Below are 23,619 nucleotides of genomic sequence, written 5' to 3'. Positions count from 1 at the left end.
AGTTCTTAAGCCGGGAGGCATCGCTTTCTCTCAACGGGAGCGGAGGGCTGCCTGGCCCGGGTGCTGGGAGACCCAGGGAGCTCCTGGGCGCCACTCCCCAGACTAGGACCTCAGGAAGCCTCCAAGGAGAGAATCCAAGACAGGCTTCGGGTCTGGAAAAGTGACTGCTGGCAGTTGTGGACACAGGAGCGCAGTGGGTGTTTCCTGGGTGAGGCTGCAGCTGGGGAAGGGCCCTTCCAACTTCTCAGTGGTGACTGGACGTCCCAGGCCCCAGGGTTTTCTCAGCACCAAGAGGAAGTGCAGAGTGAGCAAAGCAGAAAACATTAAATGCATGATGTAGAATTGCTGCTTTCGCACTCAGCTGTTGTATTAAGCATGAGAGATGTGTGTTTAATGTTGGCAAAGGAACTTTCAAAGTAGCAAAAAGCTTTGTGTCCTTGTTTTAGCTGTCGATGACGGAAGCTCCATCTTCCTGTCTTTCTTTACCCTGCTTTCCCCCTCCCCCGCTCCTCCCCCACTGCGCCACTGTCTGTCGGGAGCTGCTGCCATAGGGTGGCAGCCCTTGGTCCCATTGGTGTTCACATTCCACTGGAAACCCGGAGGAGGGAGGTGGGGGGACGGTATGCAACTTTTTTCTAATTTTTGTATTGGTATGCCAAGCGTTTGTATTTTTTGAATTGCAAACACTGTGCTTTCTGGTCTTCGGGGGTTGGTTGGACTTTGTGTATAGCCTTTTGGAAAACTTGAGTTTTACCACAACCTTAAGCAGATTTGAAATAAATTCTTTTGACACTGCCAACAGCTGAAAGACAAGGTCTGATCTGTGCTTACTGATCAGCAGCAAGGTCTGCCTCTCTTCAAAGTTGCCTAAGTGCCAGATGGATGGGACAGAGGCTGCAGTGGGATGGGGTGGGGGCCCGGGGAGGCCCAAGGTCAATGTGCTCAGGAAATCATGAAGTAAATATGCTGTGTGCTAAGTCGCTTCAGCCGGGTCCGACCCTTTGTGACCCCATGGACTGTAGCCTGCCAGGGTCCTCTGTCCATGGGATTCTCCAGGCAAGAATACTAGAGTGGGTTGCCATGCCCTTCTCCAGGGGATCTTCCTGACCCAGGGAACGAACTCACTTCTGTCTCCTGCGTTGGCAGGTGGGTTCTTTACCACTAGCACCAAATGACTCTCAATTATAAGGTACCATCTCAAACAGTTCATGAAACTCATTTTTGCAAGTAATTGGTAAGAGTTAACACATAGTTGAGATAAATTCATGAATGAAAAGTGGATCATGGACTGCAAGTGGAAGCTAACTAAGATTTGGGGAAAATGTCCTAATTGACCTGGGAGGATGAAGGAGACTGACCAGCCCCTTCACCCACAGACTGAGCCTGGTGTCTGACTGAAAACTGTCTTTTCTCAAATTGTGCTTCCCAAGAACAGCTGTCTCCCATGCCCCCACAGCTGGCGACCTGCTCAGCCTTCTGTCACCTGCCGGACCACCGAGTGGTTTAGCCAGGTTTCAGGGCCAGTTGCAGACTCTGAGAGCAGAGGGGAGGACATCCCTTAGAGGGAGCTCTTGGCATCAACACCAAGAGAAGGAAGCAGAATCTGGCCAAGGGAGACCCAGCAAAGGCCTCGGCCATTCAGCTCAGTTACCCAGAGCTGGGACGTCAGTCATCACTGCCTGGGACATTACAGGGGGCGGGCATCCCTGAGAAGAGCTCACTGCTGAAGCAGGTACCTCAGCGCTCTTGGCAGAGGGTCTGCAGGGACACGGCAGGGCCCACCAGTCCACGCCCCATGCCACACACAGGTTTCCCCTCAAGTTTAGGGAGAGGCTCCTCCAGAGTCATGGAGAGGGAAGCTGAGACGAGCCAGGCTGGCTGGTCCTGGAGCTGCACAGACCCTCACCGTTTGCCTGGACTCTGTCAACACCCCCCCCACCCCAGCATCCCTGCTCCAGACTCCCATCCCCTGGGGGGCGGGAGCACGGAAGACCTGAGCTTCAGGTTGCCAAGGCCCTTCTCAGCCCAGGATTCCCGCGCTTGTCGACTTACCACCAACACTGGGGACGTGGAGCACTGGAGACATCTGGGTAACCACCTGGGAACAGACTCCTGCCTGCCCGCCCCCTGGGTGACTGTAGCCCTGCCTCCACTTGCCGGTCAGGGTCAGTTACCTCTGCAAGCTGGTGCCCACTGTTGCCCGGGCAAGAGCCTTGGTTCAGTGAAACACAGCTGCGCTCTCTACTTCCTTCTTTGACCACAAGGCCAAGCGCTGTGGGGACGGGAATCAAGAATTCCCTAAGCGGGTGCCTGGGATTAAGAGCAGATGGTAGTGTTGTATGGCACCAGGACCGATCCACCCAGGTGTATCCATGATCAGGGAGATGCCCTGCGAGGGGGAGGGGCGCTGAGTATGCAAGACACAGCAAGGAAGCACTTAAGCTCCCCCGAGCGTGGGCTCCTCCCGCGGCAGCACTGCTCTCCACCATCACTTCTCTCTGCTGCCAGCCTTGCTGGAGGAAGCCTCGTGAACGGGGAATAAACAGCATGGTCTTACACGTGACCATCAGTGCTGGTCATGCAGGCTTGCTTGTCACCCTTAGACCTGACTATTTCCAGAGCGCCCAGTGGTTACATGGCTCCTCTGTATTTACTCCATAAATTAAAAGGTGAAACAAGAAACAAGGAAAGCAATTTACACTAGGAGCTTGCATGCTTTTCCAGAATTGACTAGCCTGGGACTCTGGTCGAGAGTTGGGCCAAGTGCTCAGTTATCTGAGCCACAAAGGCTCATGGGAGGTGGGGTGAGGTGGGACTGCTGGGTTTCCTGGCTCCCTGTCAATAAGACAAGGAGTTAAACTGACCGGGTACCCACTCCAGTAGGTCATTTCCAGCTCCTCAGATTTTTCCTAGGGCTTTGTCATGTTTGGTGAACTTCCCTGGTAGCTCAGTCAGTAAAGCGTCCGCCTGCAATGAGGGAGACCCGGGTTCGATCCCTGGGTCGGGAAGATCCCCTGGAGAAGGAAATGTCAACCCAGTCCAGCACTCTTGCCTGGAAAATCCCATGGACGGAGGAGCCTGGTGGGCCAAAGTCCATGGGGTCGCAAAGAGTCGGACACAACTGTTTCACGCCTTCTTAAAAAAAAAAGAAAAGAAAAAAAAAAAAAACACTTAAAAACTGCCAAGGACTTCACTGGTGGTCCTAGTGGTTAGGAATCCACCTGCCAATGGTTCCATCCCTGGTCCGGGAAGACCCCACAGGCAGTCGAACAACTAAGGCTGCACTCCGTAACTGCTGAACCCATGCACCTAGAGCCCGTGCTCTGCGACAAGAAGCCAGCACAACGAGAAACCCTTGTGCCACAACCAGAGCAGCCCACATGCGACGATGCAGGGACAAAAGACTCAGCTCAGCCCAAAATGAGCTAATTAAAATAAGTCTGCCAAAATATAGACCCTAATGAATACTGCCTTTCAAAATAAACCGGAAAAAACAAAAACTTCCAGTGTTTTAATTTAATAAAACATTTCCAATTTTGCTTCAATTGAAAATATATTTTGAACAATGTAAATGCCTTCCAAGTCAACTTATGAGTCACTTAAGAGAGTCAGCCAGTGGTGAAAAGTACCCCTCTGTTTTCCCCAAAACTTTATTATTTATTAGGTTTAGATCTGAATTTTTGGACAGTGGGGAGAAGAAAAACAACCAAAAATGAAGACCTTTTTTTTTTAAGTGTCACAAGCTTTAGGAAGTTCCAATACTTTCAATAAGGGCAATACTATTTAAAAATATGTGTATGGCTGCCCCAAGTGATGACTTTGAAGGAGATAACATTTAACTTACTGGTTGTGTTTTTTAACAGTCATGTTCATTTTTATCAAAAAGTTGTGTTTTATTTATACAGCTTCTTATAAAGTAGATTTTATACACCTTAGGTAGGCTGAAAATGTGAACTGCTTTTCCCACAAAACAACTGACAAATTATCACATTCTTAATTCTTTCATGATTAAACATTTTTAGAAAATTATAAACCAATTTTAAGCCAATTATTAGCACCTACAAATCTGTAAAATTATGAAATATCTACAAGTAAACGCACAAGGCACCAGTGAAAGTGAAACTTGAGTGAACCTCGCTGGAGAATATTAAACATTCTTCTCAATAATTCGACTTCAGATTCATGTTGCAGTTGGCCCAATGTGGTTATCATAAAAAAAGATACTTTAGTAGCTAGAAATTAATTATTTCTTTTCCTTAAGATAAAAAAGTCTGTGAAATACAAAATAAATAAGAATAATCTGGAAGTCTTGTAGGGTCCAGTTTCGGTCCATTTGGCACTTTCCCATTTCTCTATTTTATAAAATAACGTCATTTAGCCACTCTGGAAGAATTTATTTTCTTGATATCAACTTGGCTCAGAATCAATGTCCCATTTTTGAATTTTCCAACCTGTCCAATCCGTCCACTTGACAAAATACTTGGAGCAGACTTCTTCTTTTTTGATTTCCTACATTTAAAGTGAGAGAAAATTACTGTAATCAAGCTTTAAACAAATGATTCCAGCACCACAACCAGGCCACTTGGGTCTGTTCCTGTGAACTCTCAGCTCTTCCCAGGCACGGCCCCCGACCCAATGTAGTACCACCTCCTTCTTGCGGTCCCTGAACTGCCTCCTGCCTCAGGGCCTTTCCACTGGTTTCTTCTACCCTGAATAATCTGCTACCAGGTCTTTCCAGATCGTCCTCTTTATTCAGTTCTCAAGACTCAGATGTGGCTTCCTTAGAACAACACACCAGCCCACCCTCAGTGACATTCCCTCATACTGTGCTAAACTTCAACCTCCTCACAAAGACTGCCAGCTTCCCTGGTGGCTCAGATGGTAAAGAATCTGCTTGCAACTGGGTTCGATCCCTGGTTGGGAAGATCCCCTGGAAGAGGGCATGGCAACCCATTCCAGTATTCTTGCCTGGAGAATCCCATGGACAGAAGAGTCTGGTGGACTACAGTCCATGGGGTCTGCAAAGAATCGACACAGCTGAGAGACTAACACTTTCAAGAAGCCTGCCCAGACTTGACAAGCCCTATGTATCTGTTTATAGGTTTTAATGTGTCTCCTGCCCTAAAATGTAAGCTCCTCCAGGGCAGGGACCCTCAATGTGCTCATGGCTGTACCCCTCACATCTATGTGCCCAGCACACAGAAGACAGACCACACAGCCAGAAACAACTGATCAGCTTCCAGCTGTAGACAAAAGTAGATTTTGAAACAGTAATTTCAGAAGAGAGAAAGAGGTACTTGAATGAAAGCTAGGAAATAAGCAGAATGGCAGAAAATCAAGGTTCTACTACTCAAACCCCAGTGCTCTCCCTTGTGTGGCTGTGGACAGGCAGGCAGCACAGACCCCGGCCGGCCATGCTGACCCAGCAGTACCTCTCTTAGGAGAGAAGAGAGGTCTTCCCAGCTTTTCCATCAGTCACTGCACATGTCTGGTGCTTGAAAACAGGTTCCTTATTCAATTCTGAGGGAGTCACCTCATCTTGGACAATTCACTAAATCCTGTATTCCGCCCTCAAGGGCCTGATTTAGGATAAAAGTGCAGCGCTGCACCAGGCTAGAAACACCACATCCATTCAAGGTATCACCTTCAGAACTAACCAAAAGGTTTATCCAAATCATTCCACCCCAGTGCCTAATTATCACTTACCTGTCTTCCTGCCCTTTCCTCTTCTTTTTCTTGAAAATATCTGTGTCCTTGGCCTGATTTCAGAATCAAAGAAAAAATATGTATCCATAATGGATAATGGAGATTCAAAAAAAGGCAAGAGACTTGTCACCAAAAGCCACAGAGATACCATTTATTTTTAATATTTTTTCAGGTAGGCACATTAAACGTAACTGACTCAAAGTTTTATCCTAAAACCCTTTCAGGACTGTGAAAGGCCATTCAGAGAAAATGAACAGCAGAAAGGTCAAACCTTCCATTTTAAGCAAAAGGGAGGGAACATAACATCCACATACCCTTGTGGTTTGTCATAAGTCCGTGTGTTCTATACAACACAAAAGGCAAAAGAAACAACTTGATATAGCGAAAGGATCAAAGTAGCTCATAGTACCTGAACAGGAGTCGGCCATTTCAAAGCAAACCTTTCATGTAAATGAGTCAGATTACGTGGCTGGTATCACAAAATGCAGCTGACTCAAAGAAGTAGACAGAACAGTTATTTAACCCTAGGCTTGTTGTTGCCTAGACTGCTTTCCAAGCAGAGGGGTCCAGCATTGCGCTGCGGCAGACTGACACCATCTTTCCATTCTAGTTTAATAAAGAGGCTATGACACCTACCATTCTCTTTTCTTCTTCCTTTGCTGCCTTCTTTTCTTTGATGTGCTCCTGCAAAACCTTGTAATTCACATAACTATTTTTGGGAGGCTGAAACGAGAAAGTACACTTATCATTTTTTATCTTGCAAACACTTCCCAGCATCCCCCATCCTGCCTTGGTCAGGTGTTCCCCTCTGCCGTAACCCGGATGGGGGTGGAAGGCAGAGGCAGCCACTCACCCGAGCACCCAGCATAATGGCACGTTCTTGTTCCAGGACTCTCTCCTTTCCTTTTCCATAGCCTGTGATCCCAAACCGGTGCACTTCCAAGCGAGCCTGCAGACACAAAGCACAGTCAGACTCAAGTGCCTTCCAAAGACTCCACAAAGGGAACACAGCCGGAGAGGTACTGCCCATCAGACACGACGCGCTACACCCCCAGTGCTATTATGTGTGACCTGCAGTGGCTGGCTACACCGCGTAAGAGTTCTGTCATGGTGGCAGGTAAGCAGCTTTGGGGAGCTCTCATGAAGGTTCATGAATTCCCCACACCATTCTCCCACATTTAACGCACACAGCTGAAGCTGAGATTTCTCTGCATACAAATCAGTGATAAAATGAGGATGACCCACAGAGCTCTGTGGTGCTTTGAAGTGAAGTGAAGTGAAGTCGCTCAGTCGTGCCCAACTCTTTGTGACCCCATGGACAGTAGCCTGCACCAAGCTCCTCCGTCCATAGGATTTTCTAGGCAAGAGTACTAGAGTGGGTTGCTGTTTCCTTCTCCAGGGAATCTTCCCGACCCAGGGATCGAACCCAGGTCTCCCGCATTTTAGACAGATGCTTTACCGTCTGAGCCACCAGGGAAGTCCTTGTGGTGTTTTAGATGTGCCCTAAAACAAGCTGTTACCCACAAAGGCAACAAAGCACCTCCCCAGACATATCTACTCACACCAAGAAACCCTTTATCACAGCAGCTTCAAACACAGGTCCATTTTCTTTAAAAACATTGTTGGAACTTCCCTGGTGCAGTGGTTAAAAAATCTGCCTTGCAATGCAGGGGATATGGGTCTGATCCCTAGTCAGGGAACTAAAATCCCACAGGCCAAGGAGCTATGAGCCTGAGCACGCTGTAGCCTGTGCACCACAACCAAAGATCCCACACAACACAATTAAGATTCAGTGCAGCCAAATAAATAAATACATTAAAAAAAAACAACTTAAAAAAAATACATTATATATAAAAAACATATTGTAAAACAGAAAAAGACACCAATATCCACTCATGGCAGCTGAACTACTTCCTATCTTTTTTCTCACACATTTTTTTTTTTAATTGGAGGCCAATTACTTTACAATATTATAGTGGTTTTTGCCATACATTCACATGAATCAGCCATGGTTGTACATGTGTTCCCAATTCTGAACCTCCCCCCCCCCCGCCATCCTATCCCTCAGGGTCATCCCAGTGCACAAGCCCTGTCTCATGCATTGAACCTGGACTGGTGATCTGTTTCAAATATGATAATATACATGTTTCAATGCTATTCTCTCAAATCATCCCACCCTCGTCTTCTCCCACAGAGTCCAAAAGTCTGTTCTTTATATCTGTGTCTCTTTTGCTGTCTCGCATATAGGGTCATCATTATCATCTATCTAAATTCCATATGTATGTGTTAATATACGGTATTGGTGTTTCTCTTTCTGGCTTACTTCACTCTGTACAATAGGCTCCAGTTTCATCCACCTCATTAGAACTGATTCAAATGTATTCTTTTTAATGGCTGAGTAATATTCCATCGTGTATAGGTACCACAGCTTTCTTATCCATTCATCTGCTGATGAACATCTAGGTTGCTTCCATGTCCTGGCTATTGTAAACAGTGCTGTGATGAACATTGGGGTACACATGTCTCTTTCGATTCTGGTTTCCTTGGTGTGTATGCCCAGCAGTGGGATTGCTGGGTCATATGGCAGTTCTATTTCCAGTTTTTTAAGGAATCTCCACACTGTTCTCCATAGTGGCTGTACTAGTTTGCATTCGCACCAACAGTGTAAGAGGCTTCCGTTTTCTCCACATCCTCTCCAGCATTTATTGTTTGTAGACTTTTTGACAGCAGCCATTGTGACTGGCGTGAGATGGTACCTCATTGTGGTTTTGATTTGCATTTCTCTGATCATGAGTGATGTTGAGCATCTTTTCATGTGTTTGTTAGCTATCTGTATGTCTTCTTTGGCGAAATGTCTGTTTAGTTCTTTGGCCCATTTTTTGATTGGGTCATTTATTTTTCTGGTATTGAGCTGCATGAGCTGCTTGTTTATTTTTGAGATTAATTCATTGTCAGTTGCTTCATTTGCTATTATTTTCTCCCATTCTGAAGGCTGTCTTTTCACCTTGCTTATAGTTTCCTTCATTGTGTAACCTTTTAAGTATAATTAGGTCCCATTTGTTTATTTTTTTTATTTCCATACTCTGGGAGGTGGATCATAGAGGATCCTGCTGTGATTTACATCAGAGAGCATTTTGCCTATGTTTTCCTCTAGGAGTTTTATAGCATCTGGTCTTACGTTTAGATCTTTAATCTATTTTGAGTTTATTTCTGTGTATGGTGTTAGAAAGTGTTCTAGTTTCATTCTTTTACAAGTCGTTGACCAGTTTTCCCAGCCCCACTTGTTAAAGAGATTGTCTTTTCTCAATTGTATATTCTTTCCTCCTTTGTCAAAGATAAGGTGTCCATAGGTGCATGGATTTATCTCTGGGCTTTCTATTTTGTTCCATTGATCTATGTTTCTGTCTTTGTGCCAGTACCATACTGTCTTGATGACTGTGGCTTTGTAGTATAGCCTGAAGTCAGGCAGGTTGATTCTTCCAGTTCCATTCTTCTTTCTCAAGATTGCTTTGGCTATTCGAGGTTTTTTGTATTTCCATACAAATTGTGAAATTATTTGTTCTAGTTCTCTCTGAGAAATACCATGGGTAGCTTGATAGGGACTATACTGAATCTATAGATTGCTATGGGTAGTATACTCATTTTCACTATATTGATTCTTCTGATCCACAAACATGGTATATTTCTCCATCTATTTGTGTCCTCTTTGATTTCTTTCATCAGTGTTTTATAGTTTTCTATATATAGGTCTTCTGTTTCTTTAGGTAGATTTATTCCTAAGTATTTGATTCTTCTCTTTGCAATGGTGAATGAAATTGTTTCCTTAATTTCTCTGTTTTCTCATTGTTAGTAATATAGGAATGCAAGGGATTTCTGTGTGTTAATTTTATATCTTGCAACTTTACTATATTAATTGATTAGCTCTAGTAATTTTCTGCTGGAGTCTTTAGGGTTTTCTATGTAGAGGATCACATTATCTGCAAACAGTGAGAGTTTTACTTCTTCTTTTCCAATCTGGATTCCTTTTCTTTCTTTTTCTTCTCTGATTGCTGTGGCTAAAACTTCCAAAACTATGTTGAATAGCAGCAGTGAGAGTGGGCACCCTTGTCTTGTTACTGATTTTAGGGGAAATGCTTTCAACTTTTCACCATTGAGGATAATGTTTGCTGTGGGTTTATCAAATATGGCTTTTATTATGTTGAAGTATGTTCCTTCTATGCCTGCATTCTGGAGGGTTTTTATCATAAATGGATGTTGAATTTTGTCAAAGGCTTTCTCTCCCATCTATTGAGATAATCATATGGTTTTTATCTTTCAATTTGTTAATGTGGTATATCACATTGATTAATTTGTGAATACTGAAGAATCCTTGCATCCCTGGGATAAGGCCCACTTGGTCATGATGTATGATCTTTTTAATATGTTGTTGGATTCTGTTTGCTAGAATTTTATTAAGGATTTTTATATCTATGTTCATCAGTGATACTGGTCTGTAGTTTTCTTTTTTTTTTGTGGCATCTTTGTCAGGTTTTGGTATTAGGGTGATGGTGGCCTCATAGAATGAGTTTGGAAGTTTACCTTCCTCTGCAATTTTCTGGAAGAGTTTGAGTAGGATAGGTGTTATCTTGTCTCTAAATTTTTGGTAGCATTCAGCTGTGAAGCCATCTGGACCTGGGCTTTTGTTTGCTGGAAGATTTCTGATTACAGTTTCAATTTCTGTGCTTGTGATGGGTCTGTTAAGATTTTCTATTTCTTCCTGGTTCAGTTTTGGAAAGCTGTACTTTTCTAAGAATTTGTCCATTTCTTCCACGTTGTCCATTTTATTGGCATATAATTGCTGATAGTAGTCTCTTATGATCCTTTGTATTTCTGTGTTGTCTGTTGTGATCTCTCCATTTTCATTTCTAATGTTATTGATTTGATTTTTCTCCCTTTGTTTCTTGATGAGTCTGGCTAATGGTCTGTCAATTTTATTTATCCTCTCAAAGAACAAGTGTTTGGCTTTGCTGCTTTTTGCTATGGTCTCCGTTGTTTCTTTTGCATTTATTTCTGCCCTAATTTTTAAGATTTCTTTCCTTCTACTAACCCTGGGGTTCTTCATTTCTTCCTTTTCTAGTTGCTTTAGGTGTAGAGTTAGGTTACTTTTTTTTTACTTTTTTCTTGTTTCTTGAGGTATGCCTGTATTGCTATGAACCTTCCCCTTAGCACTGCTTTTACAGTGTCCCACAGGTTTTGGGTTGTTGTGTTTTCATTTTCATTCGTTTCTACGCATATTTTGATTTCTTTTTTGATTTCTTCTGTGATTTGTTGGTTATTCAGAAGCGTGTTGTTCAGCCTCCATGTGTTGGAATTTTTAATAGTTTTTCTCCTGTAATTGAGATCTAATCTTACTGCATTGTGATCAGAAAAGATGCTTGGAATGATTTCAATTTTTTTGAATTTACCAAGGCTAGATTTATGGCCCAGGATGTGATCTATCATGGAGAAGGTGAAATTCATTGTTTTGGGTGAAAAGTCCTATAGATATCAGTTAGGTCTAACTCTATTGTATCATTTAAAGTTTGTATTTCCTTGCTAATTTTCTGTTTAGTTGATCTATCCATAGGTGTCAGTCAGTTCAGTTCAGTTCAGTTCAGTTGCTGAGTTGTGTCTGACTCTTTGCGACCCCATGAATCGCAGGACGCCAGGCCTCCCTGTCCGTCACCAACTCCTGAAGTTCACCCAGACTCACATCCATCGAGTCAGTGATGCCATCCAGCCATCTCATCCTCTGTCGTCCCCTTCTCCTCCTGCCCCCAATCCCTCTCAGCATCAAGAGTCTTTTCCAATGAGTTAACTCTTCGCATGAGGTGGTCAAAGTACTGGAGGGTGTTAAAGTCTCCCACTATTATTGTGTTACTGTTAATTTCCCCTTTCATACTTCTTAGCATTTCCCTTACATATTATTGTGCTCCTATGTTGGGTGCATATATGTTTATAACTGTTATATCTTCTTCTTGGATTGATCCTTTGATCATTATGTAGTGTCCTTCTTTGTCTCTTTTCATGGCCTATATTTCAAAGTCTATTTTATCTGATATGAGTATTGCTACTCCTGCTTTCTTTTGGTCTCCAAATTTGCATGAAATATCTTTTTCCAGCCCTTCACTTTTAGTCTGTACATGTCCCTTGTTTCGAGGTGGGTCTCTTGTAGACAACATATATAGGGGTCTTGCTTTTGTATCCATTCAGCCAGTCTTTGTCTTTTGGTTGGGGCATTCAACCCATTTACATTTAAGGTAATTATTGATAAATATGATCCCATTGCCATTTACTTTGTTGTTTGGGGTTTGAATTTATAAACCTTTTCTGTATTTCCTGTCTAGAGAAGATCTTTTGGCATTTGTTGAAGAGCTAATTTGGTGGTGCTGAATTCTCTCAGCTTTTGCTTGTCTGTAAAGCTTTTGATTTCTCCTTCATATGTGAATGAGATCCTTGCTAGGTACAGTAATCTGGGCTGTAGGTTTTTCTCTTTCATCATTTTAAGTACATCCTGCCATTCCCTCCTGGCTTGAGGAGTTTCTGTTGAATGACCAGCTGTTGTTATCCTTATAGGGATCCCCTTGTGAGTTATTTGTTGTTTTTCCCTTGCTGCTTTTAATATTTGTTGTGTTTGATCCTCGTTAATTTGATTAATATGTGTCTTGGGGTGTTTTGCCTTGGGTTTATCCTGTTTGGAACTCTCTGGGTTTCTTGAACTTGGGTGGCTATTTCCTTTCCCATTTTAGGGAAGTTTTTGACTATTATCTCCTCACGTATTTTCTCATGGCCTTTCTTTTTGTCTTCTTCTGGAACTCCTATGATTCAAATGTTGGGGCATTTAACATTGTCCAGAGGTCTCTGAGGTTGTCCTCATTTAATTCTTTTTTCTTTTTTCCTCTCTTTGTTTATTTCCACCATTCTATCTTCCACCTCACTTATCCTATCTTCTGCCTCAGTTATTCTACTGTTGGTTCCCTCCAGAGAGCTTTTGATCTATTATTGCATTATTCATTATTGATTTGACTCTTTTTTATTTCTTCTAGGTCCTTGTTAAATGTTTCTTGCATCTTCTCAATCCTTGTCTCCAGACTATTTATCTGTAACTCCATTTTGTTTTCAAGATTTTGGATCATTTTTACTATCATTATTCTGAATTTTTTTTTCAGGTAGGCTCCCTATCTCTTCCTCCTCTTTTGTTTGGTTTGATGGGCTTTTATCATGTTCCTTTACCTGCTGAATATTTCTCTGCCTTTTCATCTTGTTTAGGTTGCTGTGTTTGGGGTGGCCTTTCCGTATGCTTAAGTTTGTGGCTCCTCTTTATTGTGGAGGATCCTTCCTGTGGGTGGGGTTGGACGAGTGGCTTGTCAAGGTTTCCTGGTTAGGGAAGCTTGTGTTGGTGTTCTGGTGGGTGGAGCTGGATCTCTTCTCTCTGGAGTGCAATGATGTAGTGAGTTTTGAGATGTCTATGGGTTTGGTGTGACTTTTGGCCACCTGTATTTCTGTGCTCAGGTTTATGTTCCTGGGTTGTTGGAGAATTAGCTTGGTAAGTCTTGTTCTGAAACTTGTTGGCTCTTGGGTGGAGCTTGGTTTCAGTGTAGGTATCAAGGCTTTTGGATGAGCTCTTGTCGATTAATGTTCCCTGGAGTCAGGAGTTTTCTGATGTTCTCAAGTTTTGTATTTAAGCCTCCTGCCTCTGGCTTTCAGTCTTATTCTTACAGTAGCCTCAAGACTTCTCCGTCTATACAGCACTGATGATCAAACATCTAGATTAATGGTGAAAAGATTCTCCACAGCGAGGGACACCCAGAGAGGTTCACAGAGTTACATGGAGAAGAGAAGAGGGAGGAGGGAGATAGAGGTGACCAGGAAGAGAAGAGGAGGAGTCAAAAGGAGAGAGACCAATCTAGCCTGTGATCAGTTCCCTAAGTGTTCTCCACAGCCTGGGACACCCAAAGAGATTCACAAGAGTTAAGCAGAGAAGAGAAGTGGGAGGGAGGAGATAGAGGTGACCTGGGGGAGAAAAAGGAGTCAAAAGGGGAGAGAGCACTCAAGCCACTAATCACACTCCTAAGTAAAAACGGGTACTGAAGATTGGATTCTTTAAAGTACAGAATTGATAACAAATACCAAAAAAGCAAAGATTAAAAATCTAGAGTAGAGGTTAGACTCTCAAAAATATATTAAAAAAACAAAACAAAGTCATGAAGGTTATAAAAAAATATATGAAATTTGCTTTAAAAATAGGGTCTTTTTTTTGCAAAGTAAGAGTAGGTTTTAAAAATGAAAATTAAAGGAGTAATAAAGAACTTAAAATTTTAAAAAAAATTGTAAGTGATAATAGAAAAAAATATATAGGAATTTCTCTGGAGCTGTTGAGGGCAATGTGGGGTCAGTTCTGTTCCAGCATATACTTCTTCTCAAGGTCTACAGGCCCCTTCCAATGTAGCCAATGCTGCTGCTGCTGCTGCTAAGTTGCTTCAGTTGTGTCCAACTCTGTGGGACCCCATAGACGGCAGCCCACAAGGTTCCCCCATCCCTGGGATTCTCCAGGCAAGAACACTGGAGTGGGTTCCCATTTCCTTCTCCAATGCATGAAAGTGAAAACTGAAAGTGAAGTCGATCAGTCGTGTCGGACTCTTCGAAACCCCATGGACTGCAGCCTACCAGGCTCCTCCGTCCATGGGATTTTCCAGGCAAGAGTTACTGGAGTGGGGTGCCATCGCCTTCTCCTGTAGCCAATGCTAACAGGGTTTTAATCTGTTGCACCTGTCACTTCCAAAGTGGTTCCCTCTTCTTCGTTTATTTTGGCTTCCTCTGTTTGCAAGTCTCTTCAGTATCTAACTTCCGCCTTGACACAAGGGGGCGAAGGTGGTCATTTATTTAGGCTCACTTGTTCAGTTGTGCTGCGGGGAGGGAGGAACACTGCAAACAAATATCACTGGCGTATGTGGGGAGTGCTTGCAGTGTCTGGGCCACACTGGGTTTGCCCCTGCTCACGGCGTGTGTGCTTTCCTGGTCTACACTGCTCAGGCTCCAGGTTGTTCTGCTGGAGAACCATCTAAGGCAGGCCCTGGGATGTGTGCACTTCCCAGGTATAAGCCGATCAGGTTCATGTTCTCAGGTACTCCGCAAGGGCACAGACTTGGTTGGGCCTGCGTTTTGTGCCCTTCCAAGGTCCTAGCAGCTCAGGCGACAAGGTGCTTGGCGAGCGCATTCTCCCCAGGTGGGGGTGCATCTTATCACCTCCCTGGTCCCAGCCACTCAGGAGTGCCGTCTCAGGTGTGCTGTGTGTCTCCTCTGGGGAGCTAATCTCTGTCTGAGACCCTCCTGGTGGATGTCAACCATCTAGGATCCCAGGAAGACTTGGTTAGCAACTGGGAGCCTGCTTGCAGTTTGGTAGAGGATGCCGTCTCTTGGGGCTGAGTTTGCCCCTTTCTGGCTCTGGCTGTCGCCTGCCTGCCTTCCTGCCTCCTGCGGGGGATGGGCCAGTCCGCAGCCAGCTAGCTCTCCTCTGGTATTCATTCAGTACTTTGTTCTGTGAGTGGGTCTGGCAGTGCCTTAGGTTACAGCTTTTCGCAGGAAAGTTCTCTCTCTCTTTCCTCTTTTTTATTTTCCTCTTTCTCTCTCTGGCTATCCCACAGTTTGGGCTGCTGTCTCACATCAGCTCCCTCAGATTGCCCTCAGGGCATTCAGGCCCGGACCTTACCCTAAGCAATGCAGCCCGGGCCTCCCTGTTAGCCCCCGCTTGCTGGTGGCAGACAGGAGCGTCTGGGCTACCTCTCCACTGGGAATTGCAGTTAGGCGCGTAACCTGTGAGTTTTATTTATTTTTTCCTCCTGGTTATGTTGTCCTCTGAGATTCCAAAACTCCCCACAGACCTGCAGGTGAGAGGGTTTACTGGTGTTTGGAAACATCTTCTCTTACAACTCCCTCCCTGGGACAGGTCTCCATCCCTAACTCTTTTGTCTCTCTTTTTATCTTTTATATTTTGTCCTACCTCCTTTTGAAGACAATGGGCTGCCTTTCTGGGTGCCTGGTGTCCTCCGCCAGCATTCAGAAGTTGTTTTGCAGTATTTGCTCAGCGTTCAAATGATCTTTCAATGAATTTGTGGGGGAGAAAGTGGTCTCCCCGTCCTATTCCTCTGCCATCTTAGGACCGCCCCCCTTCTCACACATTTTTAAAACCAAGTTACAACCACAGAACACAAACATCCCTGTTTTTCCTGCCACTATATCATGGACACTATAATCATAAAACCAGCATGTTTTAAACAACTACACAATGTTCAACCCAGTAAATGCAGTGTGCCCTACGTCACCGTTCCCTAACCATTGGACAACATAGAAACACATGCATTTTTGGTATTAAAAGCTTAAAAAATAATTTCAAAACACCTACCTTTTCTAAGTTAAATTCTTGTATATCCACATCTTTATCAAGATCATTTTGGTCTTTAGTTTTGGTCTGAAAAGAAAAAAATAATTATTAAGGTCATCTGTTCTTTACAGTATCCATCCTCCAAGAGAGTAGTCATGTTTTTAAAAGCTGTGAATCTGGCCCAGATGCCTAGATAACAAACAATAACATATGCTTGTGGCACAAAGCCTAATTAACAGCGAATGGAAGAAAAATGGAGAACATAAATTTAAGGTTTCAAAGTTTAAGAAAGGATTGATGAGAAACTAAGAAAAAAGAGACGTGAGTAAGGGACAGACCAATATCTGTATCTCATGCAGTGTATGTGGGAAGCTCTGCATAGTGAGGGGTTTAAAAAGGGATAACTGCTGAGCAGGAATTCTAGAGGGTAAAAAGTCATATTTAAATAATTCTCAGGACTCAGGACTTGGTGCTTTCATTGCTGTGGCCGGGGGTTCAATCTCTGGTTGAGGAAATAAGATCCCACAAGCCATGAGGGAAAGGGAGGAAGGGGGGTGGTGGGTTGGAAGGGAAGGAAAGGGAGGAAGGAAGGAAGGAAGGAAAAAAGGCATAAAGGAACAAATTTCTTTCAGGAACATCAGAAATCTAGAAATGATGGAGATGGGGATGCATAATTCCCAATAGAATATAATGATACTGCAAATGCCATCAAGATATGTGACTCTTTACATCAATATACCCCCTGGTTATGGTTACCAATCCGTGGAATTAACCAGACGTTTGAGACTTCAAGGAAACTCTCTTGTCAATCTGGCCAAGGACAGCGGTCACTATTCAACCCCAGGCCATCCTAGCCATGCAGCATCTTGAAAAGCAGTTCTGGCCTCTGGCTCCACAGGGCGGGGCCTGTGCAGAAGACAGCTGTCTTGTATGGACAGCAATGGACAGGGGAGCGGCTTGTTAAAACCCCTCTGCTGGTCACCTGCCTTAATGGAGTAGGCTCACTTTAGTTACTCCTCCCTTTTTCCTCTTTAACTGCACACCTTCCCAGCTTCTCGTAGCCCAGCTGTTCCACAGGCATGTAGTGTCAGCTCCTGCCCTGTGAGAGGTGGCTGAGGCTAGCTGGGATCACCAGCCCCAAACTGGGCCCTACTAGGCCTGCACAGGGCCCAAGGAAGGGCCTTTCGGGGTCAGGTGCAGAAAACTCAACCCTCAGATCAAGTTGAGCACCTCAATTTTGAACACACTGTAGCCTGTAACCCAGACACACCTGCACAGAACACGGATTACCTCACCTTTCCCCCTTCCTCCAATAACCTCTCGCCATGCCTAAGATCATCGTGCTTATCCCATCAAGACCCCAACCCCCTCACTTTTGAGAGGCAGACTGAGACTTGTCCTCCCATCTCCTCACTTGGCTGCCTGGTGAATAAATCGTACATCGCAGGATCTCAGTGTCTGGCTTTGTTGCATGTTGGGCAAATGGACCTGGTTCGGTAACAGATCCTTCTTCATAGTAAAAACAAACATCTGGGAAAAATTCTTGGCTAATTATTTCATGATGCTGAGTCTATCAGCATGACCCCACCACTACCTTAACTTTTGTTTCTATTTTTAGCTTTAAAACCACTTTAGCACATTAATCAGTGGTCTCCCCTGTTTTCTTTGCCCCTATCCTCACTGTGGTAGGAGGCCCTACTGTCTGCAAGCAACACTCAGTCCTCCTCTACCTCTAGGCTCACAGGAGAACTAGACTTTGCTCCCTACCTGGAGTTAGGCATGCTGACTTGACTTGTTTTAGCCAAAGACATGAGAGCAGAAGGAACCATATCCCTTCCACAGAGAACCTTTAAGAGCCTTTATCGACTTACCTTCTTCAGCAAATGGTGGAGCCCCTATCACCCTGGGTCCCTAGATTAGGATGGTGTGGACCACGGCGTTCTGCCCTGACAATCCTGATGAACACATGCTGCTACTGCTGCTGCTGAGTCACTTCAGTCGTGTCCAACTCTGTGCGACCCCACAGACAGCAGCCCACCAGGCTCCCCCGTCCCTGGAATTCTCCAAGCAAGAACACTGGAGTGGGTTGCCATTTCCTTCTCCAATGCATGAAAGTGAAAAAATAAAGTGAAGTCACTCAGTCGTGTCTGACTCCTAGTGACCCCATGAACTGCAGCCCACCAGGCCCCTCCGTCCATGGGATTTTCCAGGCAAGAGTACTGGAGTGGGTTGCCATTGCCTTCTCCAGATGAATGCATGACGTGAGAATAAAATTAACTTCTGCCTTTAAACCACTGATGTGTAAGGGACTACTTGTTACAGAACCACCATCTCACCTATGCTCACTGATAAAGCTTCCCTGTCCCACACACAAGAGAGAGAAACGTTTGGAGATTCTGAGAACTTGTATGTGAGGTTATGAAGAAGACAGCAAGCTATAAAAAGAAGCTGGGACTTCCCTGGCAGTGCAGTTGTTAAGACTTTGCCTTTCAATGCAGGGGCTGCAAGTATAATCCTTGTTCAGGGAATTAAGGAAACTAAGATCCCTTACCCTGGCCTCCAAAAACTCAAAACATAAAACAGAAGCAATATTGTAACAAATTCAATAAAAACTTTAAAACTGGTCCATGTTAAAAAAAAAAAAAGAAAAAAGAGGAGGAGCAGTTTGGGAGGAATGCGTGGGGTGAGGGGGGAAGGCAAGCAGGTTACCAGGCTCAGTGATCTTTCTGATGGGCTGACCAAAAGTATTTTCTCCTGCACTGGTGAGATTTTTATCTATTAGTTACACTGTCCAATCTTTGTCCAATTAGAGAAGAGCTGGGTAAATAAACACTCTCTCTTTAATATGCCAGCATTTCTGGGAATATTGAGAATTTTCTTCACGTCTTCTTGAGTGTAAATTATTATTTCGGGGGGTGGGGGGCGGTCCCAAGATGGTGGAGGAATAGGACAGGGAGACCACTTTCTCCCCAACAAATTGATCAAAAGTTCATCTGAATGCTGAGCAACTTCCACAAAACAACTTCTGAATGCTGGCAGAGGACACCAGGCACCCAGAAAGGCAGCCCATCTCTTCGAAAGGAGGTAGAACAAAATATAAGAGAAAGAAAGAAAGACAAAAGAATTAGGGATGGAGACCTGTCCCTGGGGAGGAAGTTGTGAAGGAGGAGAAATTTCCAAACTGTAGGAAATCCTCTCACAGGTGGGTCTGTGGGGAGTTTTGGAAACTCAGAGGGCAACATAACTGGGAGAAAAAAAACCCCACAGAATATGCGCCTAACTGCAACTGCCAGTGGGCAAGTAGCCCAGAGGCTCACATCCACCACCAGCGGCGGGGGCTGGACAGGGAGGTGCGGGCTGCGTAATTGGTGCTTAGGGTAAGGACTGGGCTTGAATGGCCTGAGGACAATCTGAGGGAGCTAACGTGAGATAACTTCCCTGCAAAAGGCTATAACTTGCAGCCTGACAAAGGACACAACTCACACAACAAAGGATTGAGCAAATACCAAAGGAGAGCTGGCTGGCTTCGACCCGGCCCCTCCCCGCTGCCAGAGGCAGAGATGCAGGCGGGTGACAGCCAGAGCCGGAAGGCAAGGGGCTGCTCCATTCTCAGCCCCAGAGACCAGAATCTTCCACCAAACTGTGAGCAGGCTCCTAGTTGCTAACCACGTCTTCCTGGGATCCTGGATGGTTGACATCTGCCAGGAGGGTCGCAGCCTGAGATCTGCTCCCCAGAGGAGACACACAGCACACCTGAGACCGTGATCTCACAGCACACCCTGGAAACCAGTGGGTGGGACCGGGAAGGTGATTAAGATGCACGGCCCACCTGGGGCAGTGCGCTCGCCACGCACCCAGTTGCCTGAGCTGCTCGGACCTGGGAAGGGCACAAAACACACACCCAACCGAGTGTGTGCTCCTGTGGAGTACCCGAGAACCTGAACCTGAGCAGCTCAGACCTGGGAAGTACATGAAACACAGGGCCCGCTTTGGACAGTGCCCCTGCTGAGCAACCTGGAGCTGCGGCAGACCCACTGTGGTCCACACACTGCGAGCACTCCCCACACACGCCAGTGATATTTGTTTGCTGTGTTCCTCCCTCCCCACAACACAACTGAACAAGTGAGCCTAAATAAGTGACCACCTTCACCCCCTTGTGTCAGGGTGGAAATTAGATACTGAAGAGACTTCCAGAGGAAGCCAAAAGAAACAAAGAGGGAACCCGCTCTGGAAGTGACAGGCGCAACAAATGAAAACCCTGTAGTTAATTAACACTGACTATGCATTGGAGGGGAGAAGGCAATGGCACCCACTCCAGTACTCTTGCCTGGGAAATCCCATGGACGGAGGAGCCTGGTAGGCTGCAGTCCATGGGGCCGCTAAGAGTCAGACACGACTGAGCGACTTCACTTTCACTTTTCACTTTCATGCATTGGAGAAGGAAATGGCAACCCACTCCAGTGTTCTTGCCTGGAGAATCCCAGGGACGGGGGAGCCTGGTGGGCTGCCGTCTATGGGGTCACACAGAGTCAGGCACGACTGACATAGCAGCAGCAGCAGCAGCATGCATTGGAGGGGGCCTACAGACCTTAAGAACAAGTACAAGCTGGAACAAGGAACTATCTGAAATGGAACTGACCCCACACTGCCCACAACAGCTCCAGAGAAACTCATAGGTATACTTTTACTATTATCACTTTTTAATTTTTTTTTTAATTTAAGTCCTTTATTACAACTTTAATTTTCATTAGCATAACCTACTATTACCTTGCAAAAAAAGACCCTATTTTTAAAGCAAATTTCATATATATATTTTTATAATTTTTGTGATTGATCTTGTTTTGTATTTTTAATATTGTATTTTTGAGAGTCTAACCTCTACTCCAGATTTTTAATCTTTGCTTTTGGTATTTGTTATCAATTTTGTACCTAAATTTAAGAATCTAATGTTCAGTATTCATTTTCACTTAAGGGTGTGATTACTGGCTTGATTGCTCTCTCCCCTTTTGACTCCCCCTCTTCTCCTCCTGGTCACCTCTATCTCCCTCCTCCCTCTTCTCTTCTTCATGTAACTCTGTGAACCTCTCTGGGTGTCCCTCACTGTGAATTGTTTCACCATTAACCTAGATGTTTTATCATCTGTGCCATATGAATGGAGACATCTTGACGCTACTGTAAGAATAAGACTGAAAGCCAGAGGCAGGAGCTTATCTCCAAAACTTGAGAGCACCAGAGAACTGCTGATTCCAGGGAACATTAATAGACCAGAGCTCACCCAAAAGCCTCCATACCTACACTGAAACCAAGCTCCACCAAAGAGCCAACAAGTTTCAGAGCAAGACATTCCATGCAAATCTCCAGCAAAGCAGGAACACAGCCCTGAGCATTAAAAGATTGGTCAACCACCTGCAAAAGAATGAAACTAGAACACTTTCTAACACCATACACAGAAATAAACTCAAAATGGATTAAAGATCTAAATCTAAGACCTGAAACTATAAAACTCCTAGAGGAAAACACAGGCAAACACTCTCTGACATAAATCACAGCAAGATCCTCAATGACCCACCTCCCAGAGTAATGGAAATAAAAGCAAAAATAAACAAATGGGACCTAATTAAATTTAAAAGCTTTTGCACAATGAAGGAAACTATAAGCAAGGTGAAAAGACAGCCTTCAGAATGGGAGAAAATCACTGCAAATGAAGCAACTGACAAAGAATTAATCTCAAAAATATACAAGCAGCTCATGCAGCTCAATACCAGAAAAATAAATGACCCAATCAAAAAATGGGCCAAAGAACTAAACAGACATTTCTCCGAAGAAGACATACAGATGGCTAACAAACACATGAAAAGATGCTCAACATCACTCATGATCAGAGAAATGCAAATCAAAACCACAATGAGGTACCATCTCACGCCAGTCACAATGGCTGCCATCCAAAAGTCTACAAGCAATAAATGCTGGAGAGGGTGTGGAGAAAAGGGAACCCTCTTACACTGTTGGTAGGAATGCAAACTAGTACAGCCACTATGGAGAACAGTGTGGAGATTCCTTAAAACCTGGAAATAGAACTGCCAAATGACCCAGCAATCCCACTGCTGGGCATACACACTGAGGAAACCAGAATTGAAAGAGACACATGTACCCCAATGTTCATTGCAGCACTGTTTATAATAGCCAGGACATGGAAGGAACCTAGATGTCCATTGGCAGATGAGTGGATAAGAAAGTTGTGGTACATATACAGAAGGGAATATTACTCAGCTATTAAAAAAAGAACGCATTTGAATCAGTTCTAATGATGTGGATGAAACTGGAGCATATTATACAGAGTGAAGTAAGTCAGAAAGAGAAACGCCAATACTGTATATTAACGCAAATATATGGAATTTAGAAAGATGGTAACGACGACCCTATATGCGAGGCAGCAAAACAGACACAGATATAAAAAACAGACTTTTGGACTCTTGGGGAGAAGGCAAGGGTGCGATGATTTGAGAGAATAGCACTGAAACATGTATATTACCATACATGAAACAGATGACCAATCCACGTTGGATGCATGAAACAGGGCACTCAAAGCCGGTGCACTGGGACAACCCAGAGGGAGGGTGTGGGGAGGGAGGTGAGAACGGGTTCAGGATGGGGAACACGTGTACACCCACGGCTGATTCATGTCAATGTATGGCAAAAACCACAATATTGTAATCAGCCTCCAATTAAAATAAATTAATTCAAAAAATTATTATTTCAACTAGATTAGTTTCTTCCTAATACCTCTCTGACTGGATCCACTAAAGAGCAGGGGACTTGGTACAGCTGAAGGGTGATGCTCAAGGTAGCCCTGGAATACTGCAGGCTTCCCAGGTGGCTCAGCAGAAAGAGAATCATCCTGCAACACAGGAGACAGAGACGACTACGGTTTGATCCCTGGGTCAGGAAAATCCCCTAGAGGAGGGCATGGCAACCCAATCCAATATTCTTGCCTGGAGAATCCCATGAACAGAAGAGCTTGGCAGGCTATAGTCCACAAGGTTGCAAAGAGTCGGACATGACTGCAGCAACTGAGCATGCACGCAGGCTGGCATACTACAGAGACTATGAGGGCAGTAAGAAGCGGGGGCAATAACCGGACAGAATGTCTGTAGGGCTAATGACACTTCTGGCGCAGTGCACTCGTGTTCCTCAAGGGACAAACAGCCTAACTAACCTACACTCCTCTCACTAGTGTCGTAGTTAGGCAAACAGCTTTTAAGCCAGAAAGCCTAGGGTCAGAACTTGAGCACTTTTTTCATATCCACAACCCTTCATCTGGAATCCTAAGAAAACTCAGAAGGAAATATTGTGAATATACTGAATACTGTGTACATTTCCGTCCTTTATTTTGCCCATCTTTGCATGAAATGTTCCCTTTGTATCTCTAACTTTCTTGAAGAGATCTCTGTAATCTTTCACATTCAATGGTACACAATGGGATATTGTTTACTATTTCCAGTGGGATCTAAGAC

The 23,619-nt window shown here is 44.5% G+C and overlaps 1 protein-coding gene across 2 annotated transcripts in view; it reads right to left on the bottom strand.

Moving 5' to 3' along the window:
- Positions 1-3,872: 3,872 nt before the first annotated feature.
- Positions 3,873-23,619, bottom strand: part of FSAF1 (40S small subunit processome assembly factor 1) — a 32,417-nt gene continuing 12,670 nt past the window's right edge. The window contains exons 3-8 of one of the 2 annotated variants that reach the window (XM_086381311.1): positions 22,889-23,003; positions 16,127-16,192; positions 6,560-6,655; positions 6,343-6,429; positions 5,707-5,759; positions 3,873-4,509 (exon numbers count right to left, since the gene is read on the bottom strand). In XM_086381311.1, the coding sequence (XP_086237437.1) occupies positions 4,371-4,509; positions 5,707-5,759; positions 6,343-6,429; positions 6,560-6,655; positions 16,127-16,192; positions 22,889-23,002 (555 nt within the window). In that variant the 5' untranslated portion in view covers position 23,003 and the 3' untranslated portion in view covers positions 3,873-4,370. The remainder of the gene's footprint in view (positions 4,510-5,706; positions 5,760-6,342; positions 6,430-6,559; positions 6,656-16,126; positions 16,193-22,888; positions 23,004-23,619) is intronic. The other variant, XM_086381310.1, reaches the window with a different exon arrangement.

Source organism: Bos grunniens, chromosome 28 (genome assembly GCF_055505025.1).
Source record: "Bos grunniens cultivar Pamir isolate PY7600 chromosome 28, Bosgru_T2T1.0, whole genome shotgun sequence".
In the NCBI taxonomy this organism is placed as follows: domain Eukaryota; kingdom Metazoa; phylum Chordata; class Mammalia; order Artiodactyla; family Bovidae; genus Bos; species Bos grunniens.
Note: the sequence above shows the minus strand (reverse complement) of the source record. Positions and strands in the feature narration are given on the sequence as shown.